The following is an 18,243-nucleotide window of genomic DNA, read 5'->3' as shown; positions in this document are numbered from 1 at the left end:
ATTTCTTTTGTGCCACAACGGGAACTCTCAACTTGAATTCGTGATTGCCCTTCTCCTTCCTTGATTATTTTGTTGCTCTAATTGTTTTTAGGTAGGTAATATTAAATTGAAAGAAGTTCTTATTATTGAAAAATGTTTTTAAGGAATAAGTCACTAATTCACTTGTGTTTTGAGTGAATAACCAAATAGGAAGTTTCAAACTGTAATTGAACTTTCCATTTGAATTTTAAATTTGGCATTTTTCCTTTTGCTAGATGAATTTGCCGCTTATATTTCTACCAGTTCATAGATCACATATTGACTATCTCCTGCTCACTTTCATTCTCTTCTGCCATAACATCAAAGCACCTTACATTGCTTCAGGGAATAATCTCAACATCCCCATCTTCAGGTAAGATCAGCTTAAGCTTATTTTGAAGGGTATGAAGATTATATTTGGAATTTTTGGTTTTTTTAAAATTACACCTTTTGATCCATGTTTCTATGATGTGGACATTAGCTTTTAATTTTTATTATAAAAGTAATGCATGTTTATCTGGGAAATTTGGAAAGTACAAAAAATACCCATTACGACTGCCATCATTATTTTTGTGTTTTGTATGGGGTATTTGGTGAACTGTGAAAGTAGCTAAACTTTTTGAGCAGTATTTATCAAATGGATAAAAGGCAATTAGAAAGGTAAGACAACAAATTACTGTATCTGGCTCCACAGTAGGGAGGTGGAGTCAGGGTGGTGGTGGGCAGGTTGTGTTGGTATAACGGTAAGTTAGACCCATACCTGTTACTGTAACCTCATAATTTAGTAGGGCTAGAAACGTAATAGTTACAGTATAACACGAAAGGTATATTTTAGAGGTTTTCAAGAGAATGTAGTACATTCCATTCAGAGGGAATAGTATGTGGAAAGGGAGAAAGATTTAAAAGCATGATATAGTCAAGAAATGGCAGATGATTCTTAGACTGTAGGGTTAGGATGTAGGGTGCATTGGGAAGGGTCAGAAGCTGGAGGTGGAGACTGCATAGGTAGTGAGAATTAGCCAAGAATTTAGAGTGTATCTCATAATTGAGAAATGGTTTGTTCAGATCTGCATTTTGAAAAGTCATTCTGGCTAGAGGCAGTTAGATCAATTCTGACTCTATTGCAGAAGATAATGAAGGCTTCAATAAAAGTGTAGTAGTGCTCTTGGAAGAGGTCAGAGATTTGAAAAGTATTTAGTAGGTTGAATTTATAAAACCAGGTGCTAGTCCAGATGTGGTTCGGCAGAGGAGGAGAGGAGGGAAAACTCCCAGATGTCGATCCCTGGGGAACCAGGTCGAGAGTGGGGCTGATCACCAGTGGGGAACTGGTATGGAATAGTAAGTTTTAGTTGGTTTGGGAAATTGAAGTTTCAGACTTCAAAGCACAAAGCATCTTTGAGGTCAGCTCTGTGAGGGGTGCAGAGGAAGGGGGGGAGTGAATTTGGAGAGTGACTGGGAAAGAAGCTGGCTGGCAGCTTGTGCGGATAGGGCCTCCCAGGGGGCAGTCACTGCCTTGCATACCGGAAGTCTGATCCCCAGCCTCACAGTCCAAGGAGCTCCTTCCTTATCCCTTGGCTCAGAGTTCTGTAGCTAATCTGACTCATGTGAATGACCGCAGCATTCATGCAGTCAGCCCATACTACCCGGCTGTGCCCTAGACAAGAGGAAACAAGATACAAGGTCCTTGCTTTCCAGTAGCTAATAAAATAATGGGGAATGTAGACAAACAGCTAGCTCTCATCCAGTGTGATATGACCCTACAGGAAAGACATGCCTTTCCAAGTATCAGAATATCTGTGTTTTCTCTCACGGGTTCCTCTTCCCAGTGTCAAGGAACCTGAAAAGTTAAATTAGAAAGTCATCAGAAAGGCGCTTAGGTATAGACCTAGTGTAAAGAGGCCTGTTCCATTTGGGCTGTAGGGAAGCCTTGCTCCATAATAGTTCGCCTCTTCTGTAATCGAAACAACTCACCTGTTCCTTCCCTCCAGGTTGGGCCTCTGTGTGGATCTCTGGGAAGTGCGTGATAAACATTGCTAATTTCTCATAATCCAGCTTCCCCTTTCACGGCCTCAGTGTCAGTCGTTGCTCAGCTCATCATTCCTGTAGTCACGACAGACTCTAGATAACCTGGACTATTTATGTGCAGCGTTCTTTTGTTCCATACTGGTCTGTACATTCACAAACCACTTCAGTGTGGGTTGTTTTTGTGGATGGTTGATCTCATTAAGAATGTATTTTGCAGAGTTTTACTTTCAAGGAGTGAAATCAAGCTCTGGAGACATCTCACTGTGGCCTCCTTATACTGACTGTAAAAGATGCTGAAAATATATATCAACATTTATATCACTCTATTTGAATAGAGTGGGAGGAGGCTCTGAGTTTGGAAAGGTTGACTTAAATTTTAACCTCCTGTCCAAATTTGTCAGGTTGTAGAGAGAGACGTGAGGTTGTGAGAGCTGTTTTATTCTGTGTATGTGTAAGTGAAGCAGATTTTTGTTTCATGTATTGGGAGGATGGTTATGCTTGGTTCCAGTTTGATAAAGTTATCCTTGTCTCACTGGGATACTCCCTAAGGAATACTTCTTTGAGAAAATTTCCGCAAAGGAGCTTTTATAACCTCACATTCATCTTGTAGTAAATGTGCCACAGGAAAATTTGGGGATGTGTAAAGGCCAGTGTCTTGAGACCTCGGGCAGAGTTTTAAAAGTTAGCAGTATTTTATAATCCTCTTAAAATCTGTACCAGCAGCTTCGTGGAATAATATGTCATGTAAACTCCTCTGGCTTAGAACAGATGCAACAGAGCTTCATTATGCACAGTTATATTCTATGGGCTAATGAATAATGTAGATGACTGAAACACATCAATAATATGTAAAGTGGAAAATGTCCATATGTTCACACTCAGCAGCTCAAACAACACGTGGTTTATATCCAAATGACACATTTTATATCCAAATGACACGTCCTAATGACAATGAAATAACTTGTAATTTGAATACTGTTTTTACATTTTTCTTATAGAAAATTAATGCATTCTTAAATTTTATAGTACCTTGATCCATAAGCTTGGGGGCTTTTTCATACGACGGAGGCTAGATGAGACGCCAGATGGACAGAAAGATATTCTCTATAGGGCTTTGCTCCATGGGGTATGTATGATCTCTGATTGTCCTTAAAGCTGTTATGATACTTACCACAACAGAAGGAAAAAGAGCCTTGATTGAGATTTTAAAAAAACAGTTGTCTGACTAATTATTTCAGTGATTACTGTTTGAGAATGAGTTTGATGGTGGTTTTTTGTTATTACCAAAATATAGCATTGGAGGACCTGTCTTGCTATTATTTGTGAAAGTAGAATATTTTGTCAGTAGTGAAGTTATAGGTTTTTTGTTTTTGTTTTTGTTTTTCTTTGTTTTGTTTTTTATTTTTTTGTTTTTTGTTTTTTGTCTTTTTAGGGCCGCACCTGCGGCATGTGGAGGTTCCCAGGTTAGGGGTCTAACCAGAGCTGTAGCTGCCAGCCTATGCCACAGCAGCGTGAGATGTGAGCCACGTCTGTGACCTACACCACAGCTCATGGCAGTGCCTGATCCTTAACCCACTGAGCAAGGCCAGGGATCGAACCCGCAACCTCGTGGTTCCTAGTCGGATTTGTTTCTGCCACGATGGGAACTCCTGTTTGTTTTTTAGATTTAACTTTGCTGAGCTTATTCTAAGTTGGGTGGTCTTGAGTTCATGTTTTACTTTCTCTTTATATCCTAGCATATAGTTGAACTACTTCGACAGCAGCAGTTCTTGGAGATTTTTCTGGAAGGCACACGCTCTAGGAGTGGAAAAACCTCCTGTGCTCGGGCAGGACTTTTGTCAGTTGTGGTAGATACTCTCTCCACCAATACCATCCCAGACATCTTGATAATACCTGTTGGGATCTCCTACGATCGTATTATTGAAGGTCATTACAATGGCGAGCAATTGGTAAGAAGACCACCTGCACAAAAGTTGTCCTCACTTTTACAGTCTTTTGCTTTTGCATGGATACTTTTAGAACTAATTAAGAATTGTTTTTGTACCCTCTAGTTTTACAGCACTGTAGGAAGCAGGTAGGGTGGGCTTCCATCTCCCACAGCATCCTGGGCGTCGTGCTAACGGGGGGCTTTCTGGCGCTTGGAGGAAGTGACATGACGAGATTTATCAGCACCGGCCCTGGTCATGGGATGGGGAAGTGGAAGAACACTTGGTGCTGAGTAGCCATCTCTACTCTGGGGCGGGGGTTGTATGTGGCTCATTCTCCCCAGGGCTTACCGTTTGTGTGTAGAGTTTAAGTTAAGCCTGAAGAACTGGTGGGATCATGTTGGCAGAGTGACTGCAGATTAATGTAAGTGGCAGTAATTTTTTTTTAAGTGAACTTTTTATTGATATAAATAAATAGTTACAGAAGAAAGCACATGTAGCTGGAATTAGCAGAAAGTGAACATACCTACACAGCCAGCACTCAGGTCCTGGAACAGCTTTATCAGGACCCTAGGAATCCCCTTATCCTGCTCTCATTGCTCTCCCCTCAAGTGTAACCTCTTATCCTGACTTCTTACAGAAGTGATTAGTTTTGTCTGTTTTTGAACACTATTGAAATGGAGTAATGCAGCATGTGGACTTTTTGCCTTTGGCTTCTTTTGCTCAAGTGACAACCGTTTGTTGTTACAAATAGCTAGAACTTGTTCATTCTCATAGCTGTATAGTATCACAGTGTATGAATATGCAGTTTGTCTATTCTGCTATTCAAAATGTGTTAGGTTTCCAGTTTGGGGCTATGATCATTCTTGTACATTTCTCTTGATGACCACAGGTATGCATCTTGTTGGGTATTTACCTAGGAGTGGAATCAGTGGGTCATAGAATATATGTACGTTCCGCTTTGTGAATGCTGCTGAGCAGTTTTCCAAGACGGTTTTGCCAACTTACCCTTCCTCCCAGCAGTGTGCAAGTTCCAGAGGAATTTAGTTTCGTTCTTATTTAGTGTGGAAGTCTTGTCGTGGTACTTGTTTTAATACTCCCCCAAACATACCAGAAAAAATTCCTGCTAATTGGAGCCTTAAGAATTGAGTGATAGACCTGGATTATTATCTGATTATTATCTGTATCCCTCTTGTGAGACCCTCCTTGTGTCACATGTGTCTGTCGGGAACATGAGCTCTACTCGCCCTGACTGGGTCTTGTGAGCTTGTGTGTCCTATGTCTGTTCTATGGCTGTCGTCGTCGTCATGCCTTGTATATGGTAAATATTTAGGAAATGCTTAGTGAGTGAGCAATTGGCTCACAGGCTATTCTGGGGCTGAGTTTGGTGTTCAGTTGCCTCATGTTACATATTTGGACCGTGGTGACCATCAGACTACAGTAAGGTGGCCTTTTGACATCTTATTTTTATCTGAAAACTGCAGAACAATTTCTTAGGCTGTTATGTCATTTTTATCCTTCAGTAGTTTGCACATGGTGGAAACAATGCCCTAAATGAAGTTGCGTGTTCAGTGTTTCCTTTTTATTGACCAAATTACCTCTCCCAGTGATGTGATTATATCTTTTAGCATCTTTGAATGCTAAACATTTTCCGACAGGTCTCAATCAATAAGTACTTATTTTCCTTCTTCATTCATTATTATCTTTTCCCAGACAAACCTTCAGTTTCCATTAAAAAATAATCAATTTTATTCTTTGGATAACAATGTTTGCATATTTGGTAGCTTTATTTCTTACCACGCTATTCTTTCAAAATTGCAAATTAGGGAAAACCTAAGAAAAATGAGAGCCTCTGGAGTGTAGCGAGAGGTGTTATCAGAATGTTACGAAAAAACTACGGATGTGTCAGAGTGGACTTTGCCCAACCATTTTCCTTAAAGGTGAGTGCCTGTTGAAGTGAAGCCATGCCAATGCTTGGTGCAGCTCTGTGCCAGATCTGGGCTCTAGTCTGGCCTCTGGTGCCTCCTCTCCGTGTGACCGTAGGTTTCATTTTCTGCTCTTGTAGAATGAGAACCCTTACAAGAATAGTGTTTCCTGAATTTGTTTGCTGAAACATGCCTGTTGCCAAAGGACACTAAATACCCTTAGGAGAAATTTTGCAAGATGTGTCTCATGGCTGCGTAACACTGATAAGTCTAGGATGAAGCTCTGCTCTACCAAGTCTAATACCCACATGTTCAGAGGGATAGTGCCACCCTCACGGAGACACCTGGAGATGGTGGGCCCCTAAGGTCCTGCAGTTTTATTTATTTTTTATTTCTTGTCTGCACCTGCGGCAAGCAGAAGTTCCTGGGCCAGGAATTGAACCTGCACCATAGTAGCAACATTAGCCACTGCAGTGACAACACTGGGTCCTCAGCCCACTGTGCCATAAGGGAACTCCTTTGGCAACTTAAAAAAAAAATATTGCACAACTTCTCTTGTTTATGATTTGCTTTTGAATGAGAGTCTTTTGAATATTATGTGACCTTCAGGTTGTCATATTTCCCTTAAAAGGTATGGCTGAGCGAATATCACTATTAATATTATTGAGAATGCCAGATGATTTCATGAAGATGTGCGAAAAGTTAAATTTTCCGCTTAGTTTTTTTTTTTTAATTTTTTTAATTTTATTTTTTTGTCTTTTTAGAGCAGCGCTCATGGCATATGGAGGTTCCCAGGTTAGGGGTCAGATCGGAGCTGTAGCTGCCGGCCTACACCAGAGCCACAGCAACACAGGATCCGAGCCTCATTTGCGACCTACACCACAGCTCATGGCAATGCCAGATCCTTAACCCACTAAGAGATGCCAGGGATTGAACCCTCGTCCTCATGGATGCTACTCCGGTTCCTTAACCACTGAGCCACGAGGGGAACTCCTATTTTTATTTTTTTAATGATTTTTATTTTTTCCATTATAGTTGGTTCACAGTATTCTGTCAGTTTTCTACTGTACAGCAAGGTGGCTCAGTCACACATACATATACACATTCTTTCTCTCACATTGTCCTCCATCATGCTCCATCACAAGCGACTAGATATAGTTCCCTGTGCTATACAGCAGGATCTTATTGCTTATCCACTCTAAATGCAATAGTTTGCATTTATTAACTCCAGATTCCCAGTCCATCCCACTTCCTCCTTCTCCCCCTTGGCAACCACAAGTCTGTTCTCCAAGTCCTTGAGTTTCTTTTCTGTGGAAACGTTTGCCCTTAATTTTTAAATGATTTTGCTTAAACCTTGTCCTGGTTTTTTTGTAGCTTCAGGTCTCAGATTTCATTCTTAGCAGCATTCTATGAGTCATCCCATACTTCTGAAGATAGTTTAGGATATAGAAAGTATCTTTCATGTTCTGTAGTATGGCTCATTTTATTATAACTCCTTTTTACTTTTTGCACATGAAATTATATGTTAGTTTATGGAAATGAGACAGTGGGAATAAATGATCATGTTGTATTTTTTTTCCCCAGGAATATTTAGAAAGCCAAAGTCAGAAACCTGTGTCTGCTCCGCTTTCTTTGGAGCAAGCATTGTTACCAGCAATCCTTCCTTCAAGGTAAGATTGATGGAAATTTTTTTATAGTAGCCTATCAAATAGCTATTGTTTCCTTTTTCTTTCTTTTTTTTTTTTTTTTTTTTTTTTTTTTTTTGCTTTTTAGGGCTGCACCAGTGGCATATGGAGGTTCCCAGGCTAGGGGTCTAATCAGAGCTGTAGCCGCCAGCCTACCCCACAACCACAGCAACACCAGGTCTGAGCCTCGTCTGCGACCTACACCTCAGCTCATGGCAACGCCGGATCCTTGACCCACTGAGTGAGGCCAGGGATTGAACCTGCAACCTCATGGTTCCCAGTTGGATTTATTTCTGCTGCGCCACTGCCGGAACTCTTCTATTGTTTCTTACATCACATTGGAAAATCCGTTACCTTTATTAAGAACATTTATGTTTTTGCTTTCACTTCCTCACTTGAGTAACTTTTCTCTTGGTCTGATAAAGGATTTTGAAATGATGTGTTTCCATATTAGTTTGAAGGTTTTTGATTGTTTGCATCATAAAATCTTTTTGATTTTGTGAATAATGTGAGAGTTCTTATATTTTTGAATGTTTGAATTGTTCTTTTTGATAGTAGCGTAGGTTATGCATATTGTACATTTTTGCAACATATAAAAGAGTTTTCCTATGTGAGTTTTCCAAAATTCAAATTGTTACTTAGAGAAATAGAATATTAAGTTCATCCTTTAATGTGTTCAAGTATCAACTTTTTGAAAATGTTTTAAAAGGAGGCATCTTGTTTTATGCATTCTTTCTGCCAGTGAGGTTTGGAGGCGATGTACCAACAGTCATAATTAAATAACATGTTTTGGTCAACAGAGTGTATTAAACATAACATAGTGTATTATGGAGTGAAACCACTCATAGAAATACTTCATTTGTGGTTTAAATTTGAATATGTAGTAATTTAAAGTATCTAATAATTTATATCTTAAGCTCATGTAATTTGCTTTGTAAAAGAGTGGGATTATAGAAGTCTAATTTAAAAACAAACAAACAAAAAAACCCAAACTTTTCAGACCCAGTGATGCTGTTGATGAAGGTACAGACATGTCCATCAATGAGTCCAGAAACGCAGCGACGAATCCTTCCGAAGAAGACTCATTGCAAATCTGGCTGAGCACATTCTCTTCAGTAAGTAGAATTCCACACTCTTTAATTCTGTAATTCAGGTTTGGCGTGATGCAGTGTGTACCATCCAGGTTTTGGAATCTGCTGAAGGTAGATTCCACTTCCAGTTCTATCACCTCATACGGGGGTTGATAGGTAACTTATTAGAAAGAAGGTGATGTTGAAAAGCTTGGAGGTAATGGAGTAAAGCATGTCACACAGTACCTGGTAACTGGGAGGGACCCATGTGGTAGTTCTTAGGCTTTTAAAAATCTCCAAAATGGGGCGTTCCCTCAGGGCTCAGCCAGTTAAGGATCCAGTGTTGTCACTGCAGTGGCTTGGGTTGCCACTGTGGTATGGGTTCTATCCCTGGCCCTGGAACTTCTGCATGCTGTGGGCATGGCCAAAAAACCCCCCAAAACAAACAAAACCTGTCAAGATGATGTGTTGCTTCTTTTGCTCATGAATTAGTTTCTTTGAACTACTTGTGGTATAGCCTCTAAGTTTATAATTGCATATTCCTCTCCCCTGTGACTCCATGATCCTTTTTATTCAGCAAATATTGTGTGGCTCTTATGGGTAAAGCTTTATTTTAGCTGTGGGGAATACAAATTGAATCATTAATGGCTCTGTACTTAACGAGCTTATGCTCTTCTCAGTGGGATATTGGGCACAAATAAGGCAAGTGGGAGTGACCCAGAGTGGAGTGCTTACATGCAGAGCAAGTTCCACATGGCGGCTGTTGTAGAGGCTGTTTTAAGATTCCGCAGCAGCAGCAGCGTGGGCCCTTGGTGCACTGTGTGTGTGTGTGTGTGTGTGTGTGTGTGTGTGTGTGTGTGTGTGTGTGTGTGTGTGTCTCCTCGCCACTCCCTGTGCCTCCTCCCCATCAGGTCAGACTCAGCACCAGCGTGGTGGCTTCCTCACCTCCTCTCAGCTCGGTCCGCTCTAGCTGCTCCCACTCCTGCCTAATGCTGGGCCAGGCTATTTTTCCTAAGCACATTTGATTGTGTCTTTTCCTTGCTTAAATTGTGGATACTAAAAATGATACATCCTTAATGTTGAAAAGTTGAAAAATAAAGATAAAACCCACTACTCAAAAACCAGCTGTGTTGCTGTCTAGTCTATAAAAAAATTTTATACAGTTTTGTATTGTGCTATTTTCCATTTATAATACAAACATTTAATTAAGAACTTAATTATTCTTTTTAATGGCTACATATATACTGGGTACTTTTTTGTTTCTTAAACATTAGAGACAACATCGTTATGAATGAAGTATTCATGAATTCATTATCATCTTAGAAAACCTGCACATGGCATCTTTTTAAAATATTATTCCATAGATGTTCTCATATTTGATTTGTATGATTATAATTTTCTGCAAATTCAGAATATTGAGTTATGGACTATAGTCATTCTCAAATGTCTTTCTGTTCTTTTCTTCCTTACCTCTAACCCTCCTCTGGGCCAGGTTGAACAGAGGAAATTAAGCACCCATTACTGCGGGGTCCCGTGCCAGGTGGATCATTTCATGCTCACACAGCCCAGTGAACTAGGTGGTGTGCTCACTTACTGAAGGGAAGCTGAAGCTTGGGAATTTTGAAATTTCTCCCAAGTCATGAAATTAGTGTAGAAGTTAGGATTTGAGTAATGGTTTCTGACTTAATTTTATTTTGTCTTTTTAGGGCTGCACCCACAACATATGGAGGTTCCTAGGCTAGGGGTCAAATTGGAGCTGTAGCCACTGGCCTGTACCACAGCCACAGCAACGCAGGATCCGAGCCATGTCTGGGACCTACACCTTAACCCACTGAGCGAGGCCAGGATCAAACCTGCATCCTCTTGGGTGCTAGTCAGATACGTTTCCGCTAAGCCACAGTGGGAACTCAGGTTTCTGACTTTAAATCTATCCACCCCCACTTCCCAACACACACACACACCCACACCCACACCCCCCCACACACACACACCTTTGTGTAATGTGGTGGTGAATACCTGCAAGGGGAGTAAGGCAGAGGTGCAGTTACAGTAGACTGAGGCCTGGAATAAGTCACAAACACAAAAGTAGGCTGTCCTGTAGAGCTCCTAGAACAGGCCCATACCCTCAGTTTTGGTATTTCCATAAAGATGTCTCTTAGTCATTCGGTAACTGACTTCTATTGGTCTGGATTGAGAGCAGACCTATTTTAGACTGAGTTCTATTATATGATGAATAATGATCTCTAATGAGGTTCCATTGGCCCAGAACGTGGTATGATGTTATAGCTTCGCTTTGGTAAATCGATTATGGGAAGTGTGGTAGAGGACTTTTTTTTTTTTTTTTTTTTTTTTTTTTTTGTAGCTTCAAATACTCCTGATTAAGATTTAGGTACTTATAAAAAGTTTCAGCTATATTGAAAAAAGTGCAATTAAAGCTTTGTGTTTGCCTTCCAGCGGCTAGCAAGTCTTGTGCCATTATGTCAACCCATATCGTGGCCTGCCTGCTCCTCTACAGACACAGGCAGGTATGTCTGTACTGTCGCCCAGAGTTCAACAGAAAGCATGAGAATGCTTTGTCAGCTCTTCAAATCCTTGTCCACTGATGGATCTGCCTCCTTTCCAGCTAGTCCTGTGAGACAAACAGTAAAGTAAGCTAAGCTCTGCACACCTGATAGAGCAAGAAATCTACATGAAAAAAAGCCTCAGAGACTTATATCTCTATCTATGACAATAAGGCATGCTTTGAGTAATACAGTTAACAGAAAGAAGGCAGATCTCATCCATAAGCAGAAAACATTCTGGTAGCTAATGGTTTCCAAGCCATTTGATTTGTGTCTAGGACTTGCGCTCTGCCTTCCTGCAACACACTTGTCTAGGCCCTGTGATAAGAAGGACTGTCTGTCTTGTCCATAGTTATGTTCTCAACACCAAACATAGTGGCAGGATATAGGCACCAAATAAATATTTGTCAGATAAATATTTAAAATGAGGAAAGTTCTTGCTAAAAAATAAGCACTTCCTCCTTTCAGATGGTGGCTGCTTCCTGCTGTGATCTTACGTGCTCATATCATGTGTTGTGGGCAGAGTAGTCTGGGTGTATCTTGACATTCTTGGGGGACAGCTTTGTAACCAGTTTCCTGACTTTCTTTACACTGGTGTTCTGGCCCTTTCTCTGTATGTGCTGACAGCGAGCTGCAGGAAAGCCAAGGCAAGAAAAAAAAATCCTTGGAAGTAGGATGGACTGGGAGTTTGGGTGTTGGTAGATGCAAACTATTGCATTTGGAATGGATAAGCAATGAGGTCCTGCTCTATAGCACAGAGAACTATGCAAATATCTCTTGGAATGGAACGTGATGGAAAGTAGTATGAGAAAAAAATGTATATATTTATATATGTATGTCTGGGTCACTGTGCTTTACAGCAGAAATTGACACAATGCTGTAAATCAGTATGCTCTAATAAAAAAAAAAATCCTTGAAATGGTCTCTCTACCTTTTGGGAAGTAGGTTTCCTACTCTCATAAGACCACTTTTTTTTCTGTTTCTCTAGGGAATTGATCTCTCCACGTTGGTGGAAGACTTCTTTGTGATGAAGGAGGAAGTCCTGGCTCGTGATTTTGACCTGGGTTTCTCAGGAAATTCAGAAGATGTAGTCATGCATGCCATACAGCTGCTGGGAAACTGCATCACGATCACCCACACCAGCAGGAATGATGAGTTTTTTATTACTCCCAGCACAACGGTCCCGTCAGTCTTTGAACTCAACTTCTACAGCAATGGGGTACTCCACGTCTTTATCATGGAGGCCATCATAGGTACATCCGGTCTTGAAGTATTTTCATGGTAAAAAAAAATGTCCAGAGGCACATAGAGGGGTCCACTTTAATTTGGATGGTTACCCCTTGTTCAAGGGAATGTGTTGCATAGTTTTAGTTTCAAATAAAATTGTAATGTGCTATTTCGCTCTTTATAGCTTGTTTTTACATTTATTATTCAACAAGGAATAACTGAATTACTGTATGCATAGTATCACACTTTTTACTAAGGGAGAGAAGTAGGATGTCTTGCTGTCCAGGAGCTGAAAATCTTAAGTGAGCTGAGATGTATACATGGCAGTGAAGTAAGTGGGAGGACCAGAGGAGACAGCAAAGGGGCTGGAAGCTTCCAAGGAAGGTTTGGTAGGGTTGGGATCCCATGGAATCTTAAGTTTCTCCAGCTAATGCAGATAATTCTTTTTGATGTACTAACAGCAGGTTAAGGTAATCCAACTTACCTGAGCCAGTTGAAGTTTTTCTGGAGCACTAAGGCTGCCCGCTTCATTGACATTTTCCTCTCTCAGCCTGCAGCCTCTATGCAGTTCTGAAGAAGAGGGGCTCAGGAGGGCCTGCGTCTCCCAGCCTGATCAGCCAGGAGCAACTGGTGCGGAAGGCCGCCAGCCTGTGCTACCTGCTCTCCAACGAGGGCACCATCTCTCTCGTAAGTGAGGGCTCGTGAGTGTTGCCTGTTCTCTTTTTCTTGAGCTTATCGTTAATGACAGCATAAAACGCTTTTCCCTTAGAGAATTTCTGGCCCATTGTTGAAGCTTTACGTCCTACTCCTGGGTCTCGGCGACCACCAAACCATTATATCATTCCTCTCTTGGTTGCCTGGTGGGACCACTGCTCCGGTGAACCGTTGGTGCACTGGGAGGTGTGATAGGACAGGTTGCTCAGCGTTCTCTGCCAGTCAGATCGCTCTGAGCTCTTACTGTAGTGAGGCACTGGGTCGGGTTTGTAAATAATTAACACGCCCGCTCGTAGTTGGTGGAACCACAGAAGATGAGAGTCAGAAATGATCTTAACAATCATTGGCTCAACCCCTTCTCCTTCACACATGGTGAAATTAAGGCCCAGAGGAACCGATGAACGTTTGTGTTATATTTAAACACCTGTGGATGTTTATGATGAGGTATACAGATTAAGCAGAATTTTTCCCTCAAAATCATCCACAAATAGAATTCGTATTTTATTTAAAGTCTGTGTGTTCCCACTGACCTGGGTGCGTCCCATTTATTAGTACATGTATTGTGAGGATCCCTCTTCCACCGCCTTCTTTGTATGTGGTATGTTTGTGGTCCTGTTGGGGAATCTGATTTGCACGAACCTCGAGGGGCAGGATGGGAGAGGCTCGGGTAGGTAAGGCTCTCCAGACTGACCTTGTCTCTCACATTGTCTCTTTCCTCTTCCACCACCTGTATGTACAACATTTCCTGTAAGATAGCTTTTGCAGAGAAATTGTCTTATAGAGGAGAAAACAGGTGGTAGGTGCCTGACAAGCAGCCGTCCTGAGGCCTGGCTTCCCTGGGGGAGACACAGCTCAGGAACCCCCTTTGCAGGTGGTGCTGCGTTGGGTTCTCAGCCAGTTAGGTGACACGGTCTCTTCTCAGGCTTTGTCCACCACCATGCGCTCGTCAAGAGGGTGGGAGTTGGAAATTGCAGGGCTTGCCCGCTGGAGTGAGGCAGGTGATGCCATGGAAGTACTGGGCAGCCACCTTTTGTGCTGTTTTTGGTCTTTAAAAAATAATTCAGTGACATTTACATTGAAATGCCTTTCTTTTCAGCCCTGCCAGACATTTTACCAAATTTGCCATGAAACAGTAGGCAGGTTTATCCAGTACGGCATTCTCACAGTGGCAGAGGTAAGAGGACAAGCTTGCCTGTGTTGGCCTTTTCCTTATCTTTTCTATCAGCTGCATTAACCAGTCATTCCACTTCATATATAGTCAAGTCCAGATGAGTTGAAGAGAAAAATATCAATGGGGAGAATAAACATTGGGATTGTTTGATCTCTCGGTTCCTTTGGTGTAACCGGTGTTGTCTAAAACGTATCCTGACTTGATTCCGTGACACCCAGAAGTCTGCATTCTGAGATGAGATCCGCACATGAGTGTGCTTGCAGCTTGCACACATGCAGTTTTCTTTTTTGAGGCTCTGTTTTAATTTTGGCAGATTTAAAGGGTGTGGCCTGGGAAAGTAGGTACTGATTTAGAAGAGGTGAGGGTATTTCATTTGATCTGCCTGGTTCCTCCACCCCCCATCCCCCCCGCCCCACTGTCTCCTGAGTGCTTTGGAGTTTGGAGCGGGCAGTGGATTGATGTGAATGGCTCGACAGAAGGGTTGGGGAGGGCATGAGTGAGGACTGTGCTGTCTGGGGTCCAGTGGGGCAGGCGTTTGTGTGCAGGTCTACTTACCCTCGGTCATCTCCTTGGCACAGCAAGATGATCAGGAGGATATTAGTCCCAGTCTTGCTGAGCAGCACTGGGACAAGAAGCTCCCTGAACCTCTGTCATGGAGAAGTGATGAGGAAGATGAAGACAGCGATTTTGGTGAGGAGCAGCGAGATTGCTACCTGAAGGTACTTGGGTGAAGGATTCTGGTGGACTCTGCAGTGATGAGTTTTAGTCTGTGTGCCACTAGTTACGAGGCTCTTATAAGCTTGGACTCTGGAGACTTATTCATATTCAAAGCACCTGCAAACCAGCTGTGGTGCTTTCTACCTAGTAAAGACACTCAAATGGTTTATAAAATTAATACCTTAAATTGTTCAGTTTGGATATAGAAAAATCGAAAGAGGCCAGAGAGACTGAAAATTCAGGAAGAAGAATGTCATAGATGATACCTTTCATGACCCTCTCATCAGAATGCACAGGTGCCCACCTCTACCCACAGCTGCACTCACTCCCTAAAGAGGGAAGGCGTTTGTTCAGTCATCACCAAAGCGCCAAAGCAAGACAACACCATAGCAGGTATAGAAGAGAATTCATATTCAGCTGCCACTGGCCTGGTTGCTCTTTTCTTTTTTTTTTTTTTTTTTTGGCTTTTTGGCTTTTTAGGGCCGCACCCACAACATACAGAGTTTCCCAGGCTAGGGGTCTAATCAAAGCTACCGCTGCTGGCCCACACCACAGCCATAGCAATGCAGGATCTGAGCTTCGTCTTCGACCTACGCCATAGCTCACAGCAACGCCATACCCTTAAACCCACTGAACGAGGCCAGGGATGGAACCCGAATCCTCATGGTTCTAGTCAGATTAGTTTCCCCTGCACCATGACAGGAACTCCTGGTTGCTCTTTTTAAGTTATGCTCAGTTTTGCCATCTTTCCCCAAATTCCATACATCAAGCTCTTTGCCTTCAATTAAAACAAATCCTATCACACGAGAAAATCTGATTTTTAAAAGATTGTCCCTGGAGTTCCTGCTGTGGTGCAGCGGGCTAAGGATCTGGTGTTGTCACTGCCGTGGTTGGGGTTCAGTCCCTGGCCTGTGAACTTCCACGTGCCATGGGCGTGGCCAAAAAAAATTAAAAGATCATCCCTGCTTTAGGAAAATCAGTTTTGTCTAATTTGCAGGGGTTTTTTGTTTGTTTGTTTGTTTGTTTTTGTCTTTTTGCCCTTTCTAGGGCCGCTCCCTCGGCACATGGAGGTTCCCAGGCTAGGGGGCGAATCGGAGCCACAGCAACGCTGGATCCGAGCCGCATCTGCAACCTACACCACAGAGGACCTAACCCACTGAGCAAGGCCAGGGATCAAACCCGAAACCTTATGGTTCCTAGTCGGATTCGTTAACCACTGAGCCATGACGGAAACTCCTCTAATTTGCAGTTTGAGAAATGAGTGATAATGATTTGTCTTTTCTGAATACCCTAAGTAGATTACTCTCTTTGTGGTGGAACAATACTCCCTAGTTTACACACACAGACACACAGACAGGAGAGTCCGAATGACTTGGAAGTTTTTCCATTTCGGGCATTATTAGTTTCAAGGTGGTACAGGGATCTTGCTATCATACTGCGGAGGGGCTCATCTGAATGTGTGCTTTTGAAGGATGTAGAGTGAGAGCCCCCACTGCCCAAAGTACCCCATCCCCCTCACCACTCCCCATTCTGTCACCCTGTGGGCCCAAGGCCACATGGAGGTGACAGACAGAGCTGGGAAGGACTGAAGTGATTGCTTGGGTCTTGGCGTGTGGCTTTTTTGCACATGTGGCTGGACTTGAATGACTGTCCAGCCAGGCTTCAAACGCTGGAAGGTCCAGTGTCAGCACTAGCTGTTTTCAGTGATGACATTCTGTTATAATTATGTCATTCAAATATGACAGTTCTTCTAGGCAGCTGTTCAGTGAATACAAACCTCAAATACCATGAAAGTCTGATTACAATAAAGAACACATTTCAAAACCAGTGTTTGTTTCCAACAGTGACTCTGCACTTGGAGCAATGGTGTGCTGACCGCGAGGGGCTGTCTTCTGGAGCCGCTGGTGCTCCGAGAGGGCTCCCCTGTCTGCCTGATCTCTTTCCTCTGTGCCCCCACATGTGACTGGCTCTCCCGCTCCTGCCCTCCCAGGTGAGCCAATCCAAGGAGCACCAGCAGTTCATCACCTTCCTGCAGAGGCTCCTTGGGCCATTGCTGGAGGCTTACAGCTCTGCTGCCATCTTCATTCACAACTTCAGTGGTCCCGTCCCGGAGCCTGAGTACCTGCAGAAGCTGCACAAATACCTGATAAACAGAACAGAAAGAAGAGTTGCAGTATATGGTATGTATGACCCTATTTTTGCTTCTTTTAAAAGCTGTGCCTTTTTTGATTATAGGAATCTGCTCATTGTAGATAATTGGGAAAAAAATGCAAAATTATCCTGACCTCTAACTCCATAGATTACTACTGTTACCTGTTTTGATATGTTATATAAATTGGATGATACAGATAGATACTCCTAGGTCTGGCTTTTTTCACAGAAGATTATAAGTGAAATTGATACATGTTCTTACATGCGGTTGTTCTTGTTGCTCTGTCCTAGTCTAGTGTATACATACTTGCCGCATTTTATTTATTCGTTTCCATCATTGACGGATATTTGGGTTTTGCAGTTCAGAGCTACTGTGGTAGTGCTGCTGTGAAATGTTTGAACGTGTCTTGGAGTGAACTTACAGACTCGTTTATGTTGGGATATATAGGAGAAAAATTGCCTAGTCACAGGGTGTGGTAAGTTCAGCCAGATGATAGGTTTGTGGAAGGGATGGCCAAATGGTTCCTAATTGCTGAACCAGTTTGCACTCCCAGCAGTGGTGTATGTTTCACTTGCCCCATCCTGCTGACACTTGGTAATATATGTTATGTAAGAGGAGTGATTGGGGTGGGAGTGGCATTTTATACAGTTATGATTTAGGACTGAAACTAATTTGAATCCAGTCATTTTTAGAGCCATGAGGGATCTAGAGATAATCTAGGTCTCTCCCTGCATCTGTCTATACCTACCTATCTACCTGTAGACATGTAGATGGATGGATAGATGGATGGATAGAGACATATCTGTGGGTTGGCAGTAGAGCTAGAATCACCTTCCTGTATAGAAGGAAACTCTCCCAGATCACATAGCTAGTTAAAGGGCAACCTGGGCTTAGAATTCTGTTTTTTTTTTAGTGATCTCTAGACTTGTGCTCTTTCTGGTTCCACTATCGTGGGAGTCATCTGTGCATCACTGTGCTGTTTAAAAGAATCTCCACACACTGTCTCCTTTGAATCTCACAAAAGCTCTTTGAAATGGATGTTTTGGATATTTC

General features: G+C 42.3%; 1 protein-coding gene across 1 annotated transcript in view; it reads left to right on the top strand.

Annotated features, from left to right (window-relative positions):
* Window positions 1-18,243, top strand: part of GPAM (glycerol-3-phosphate acyltransferase, mitochondrial) — a 43,791-nt gene that overhangs the window by 20,601 nt on the left and 4,947 nt on the right. Inside the window, 13 exon segments of the mRNA XM_005671462.3 lie at window positions 255-391; window positions 3,070-3,169; window positions 3,780-3,992; window positions 5,795-5,908; window positions 7,478-7,563; window positions 8,579-8,634; window positions 8,637-8,693; window positions 11,103-11,173; window positions 12,198-12,462; window positions 12,987-13,123; window positions 14,247-14,324; window positions 14,900-15,040; window positions 17,029-17,218. Coding sequence (XP_005671519.2) covers window positions 255-391; window positions 3,070-3,169; window positions 3,780-3,992; window positions 5,795-5,908; window positions 7,478-7,563; window positions 8,579-8,634; window positions 8,637-8,693; window positions 11,103-11,173; window positions 12,198-12,462; window positions 12,987-13,123; window positions 14,247-14,324; window positions 14,900-15,040; window positions 17,029-17,218 — 1,645 coding nt within the window.

This window comes from Sus scrofa, chromosome 14 (assembly GCF_000003025.6).
Source record: "Sus scrofa isolate TJ Tabasco breed Duroc chromosome 14, Sscrofa11.1, whole genome shotgun sequence".
In the NCBI taxonomy this organism is placed as follows: domain Eukaryota; kingdom Metazoa; phylum Chordata; class Mammalia; order Artiodactyla; family Suidae; genus Sus; species Sus scrofa.
This window is presented reverse-complemented; position numbering and strand designations above follow the sequence as displayed.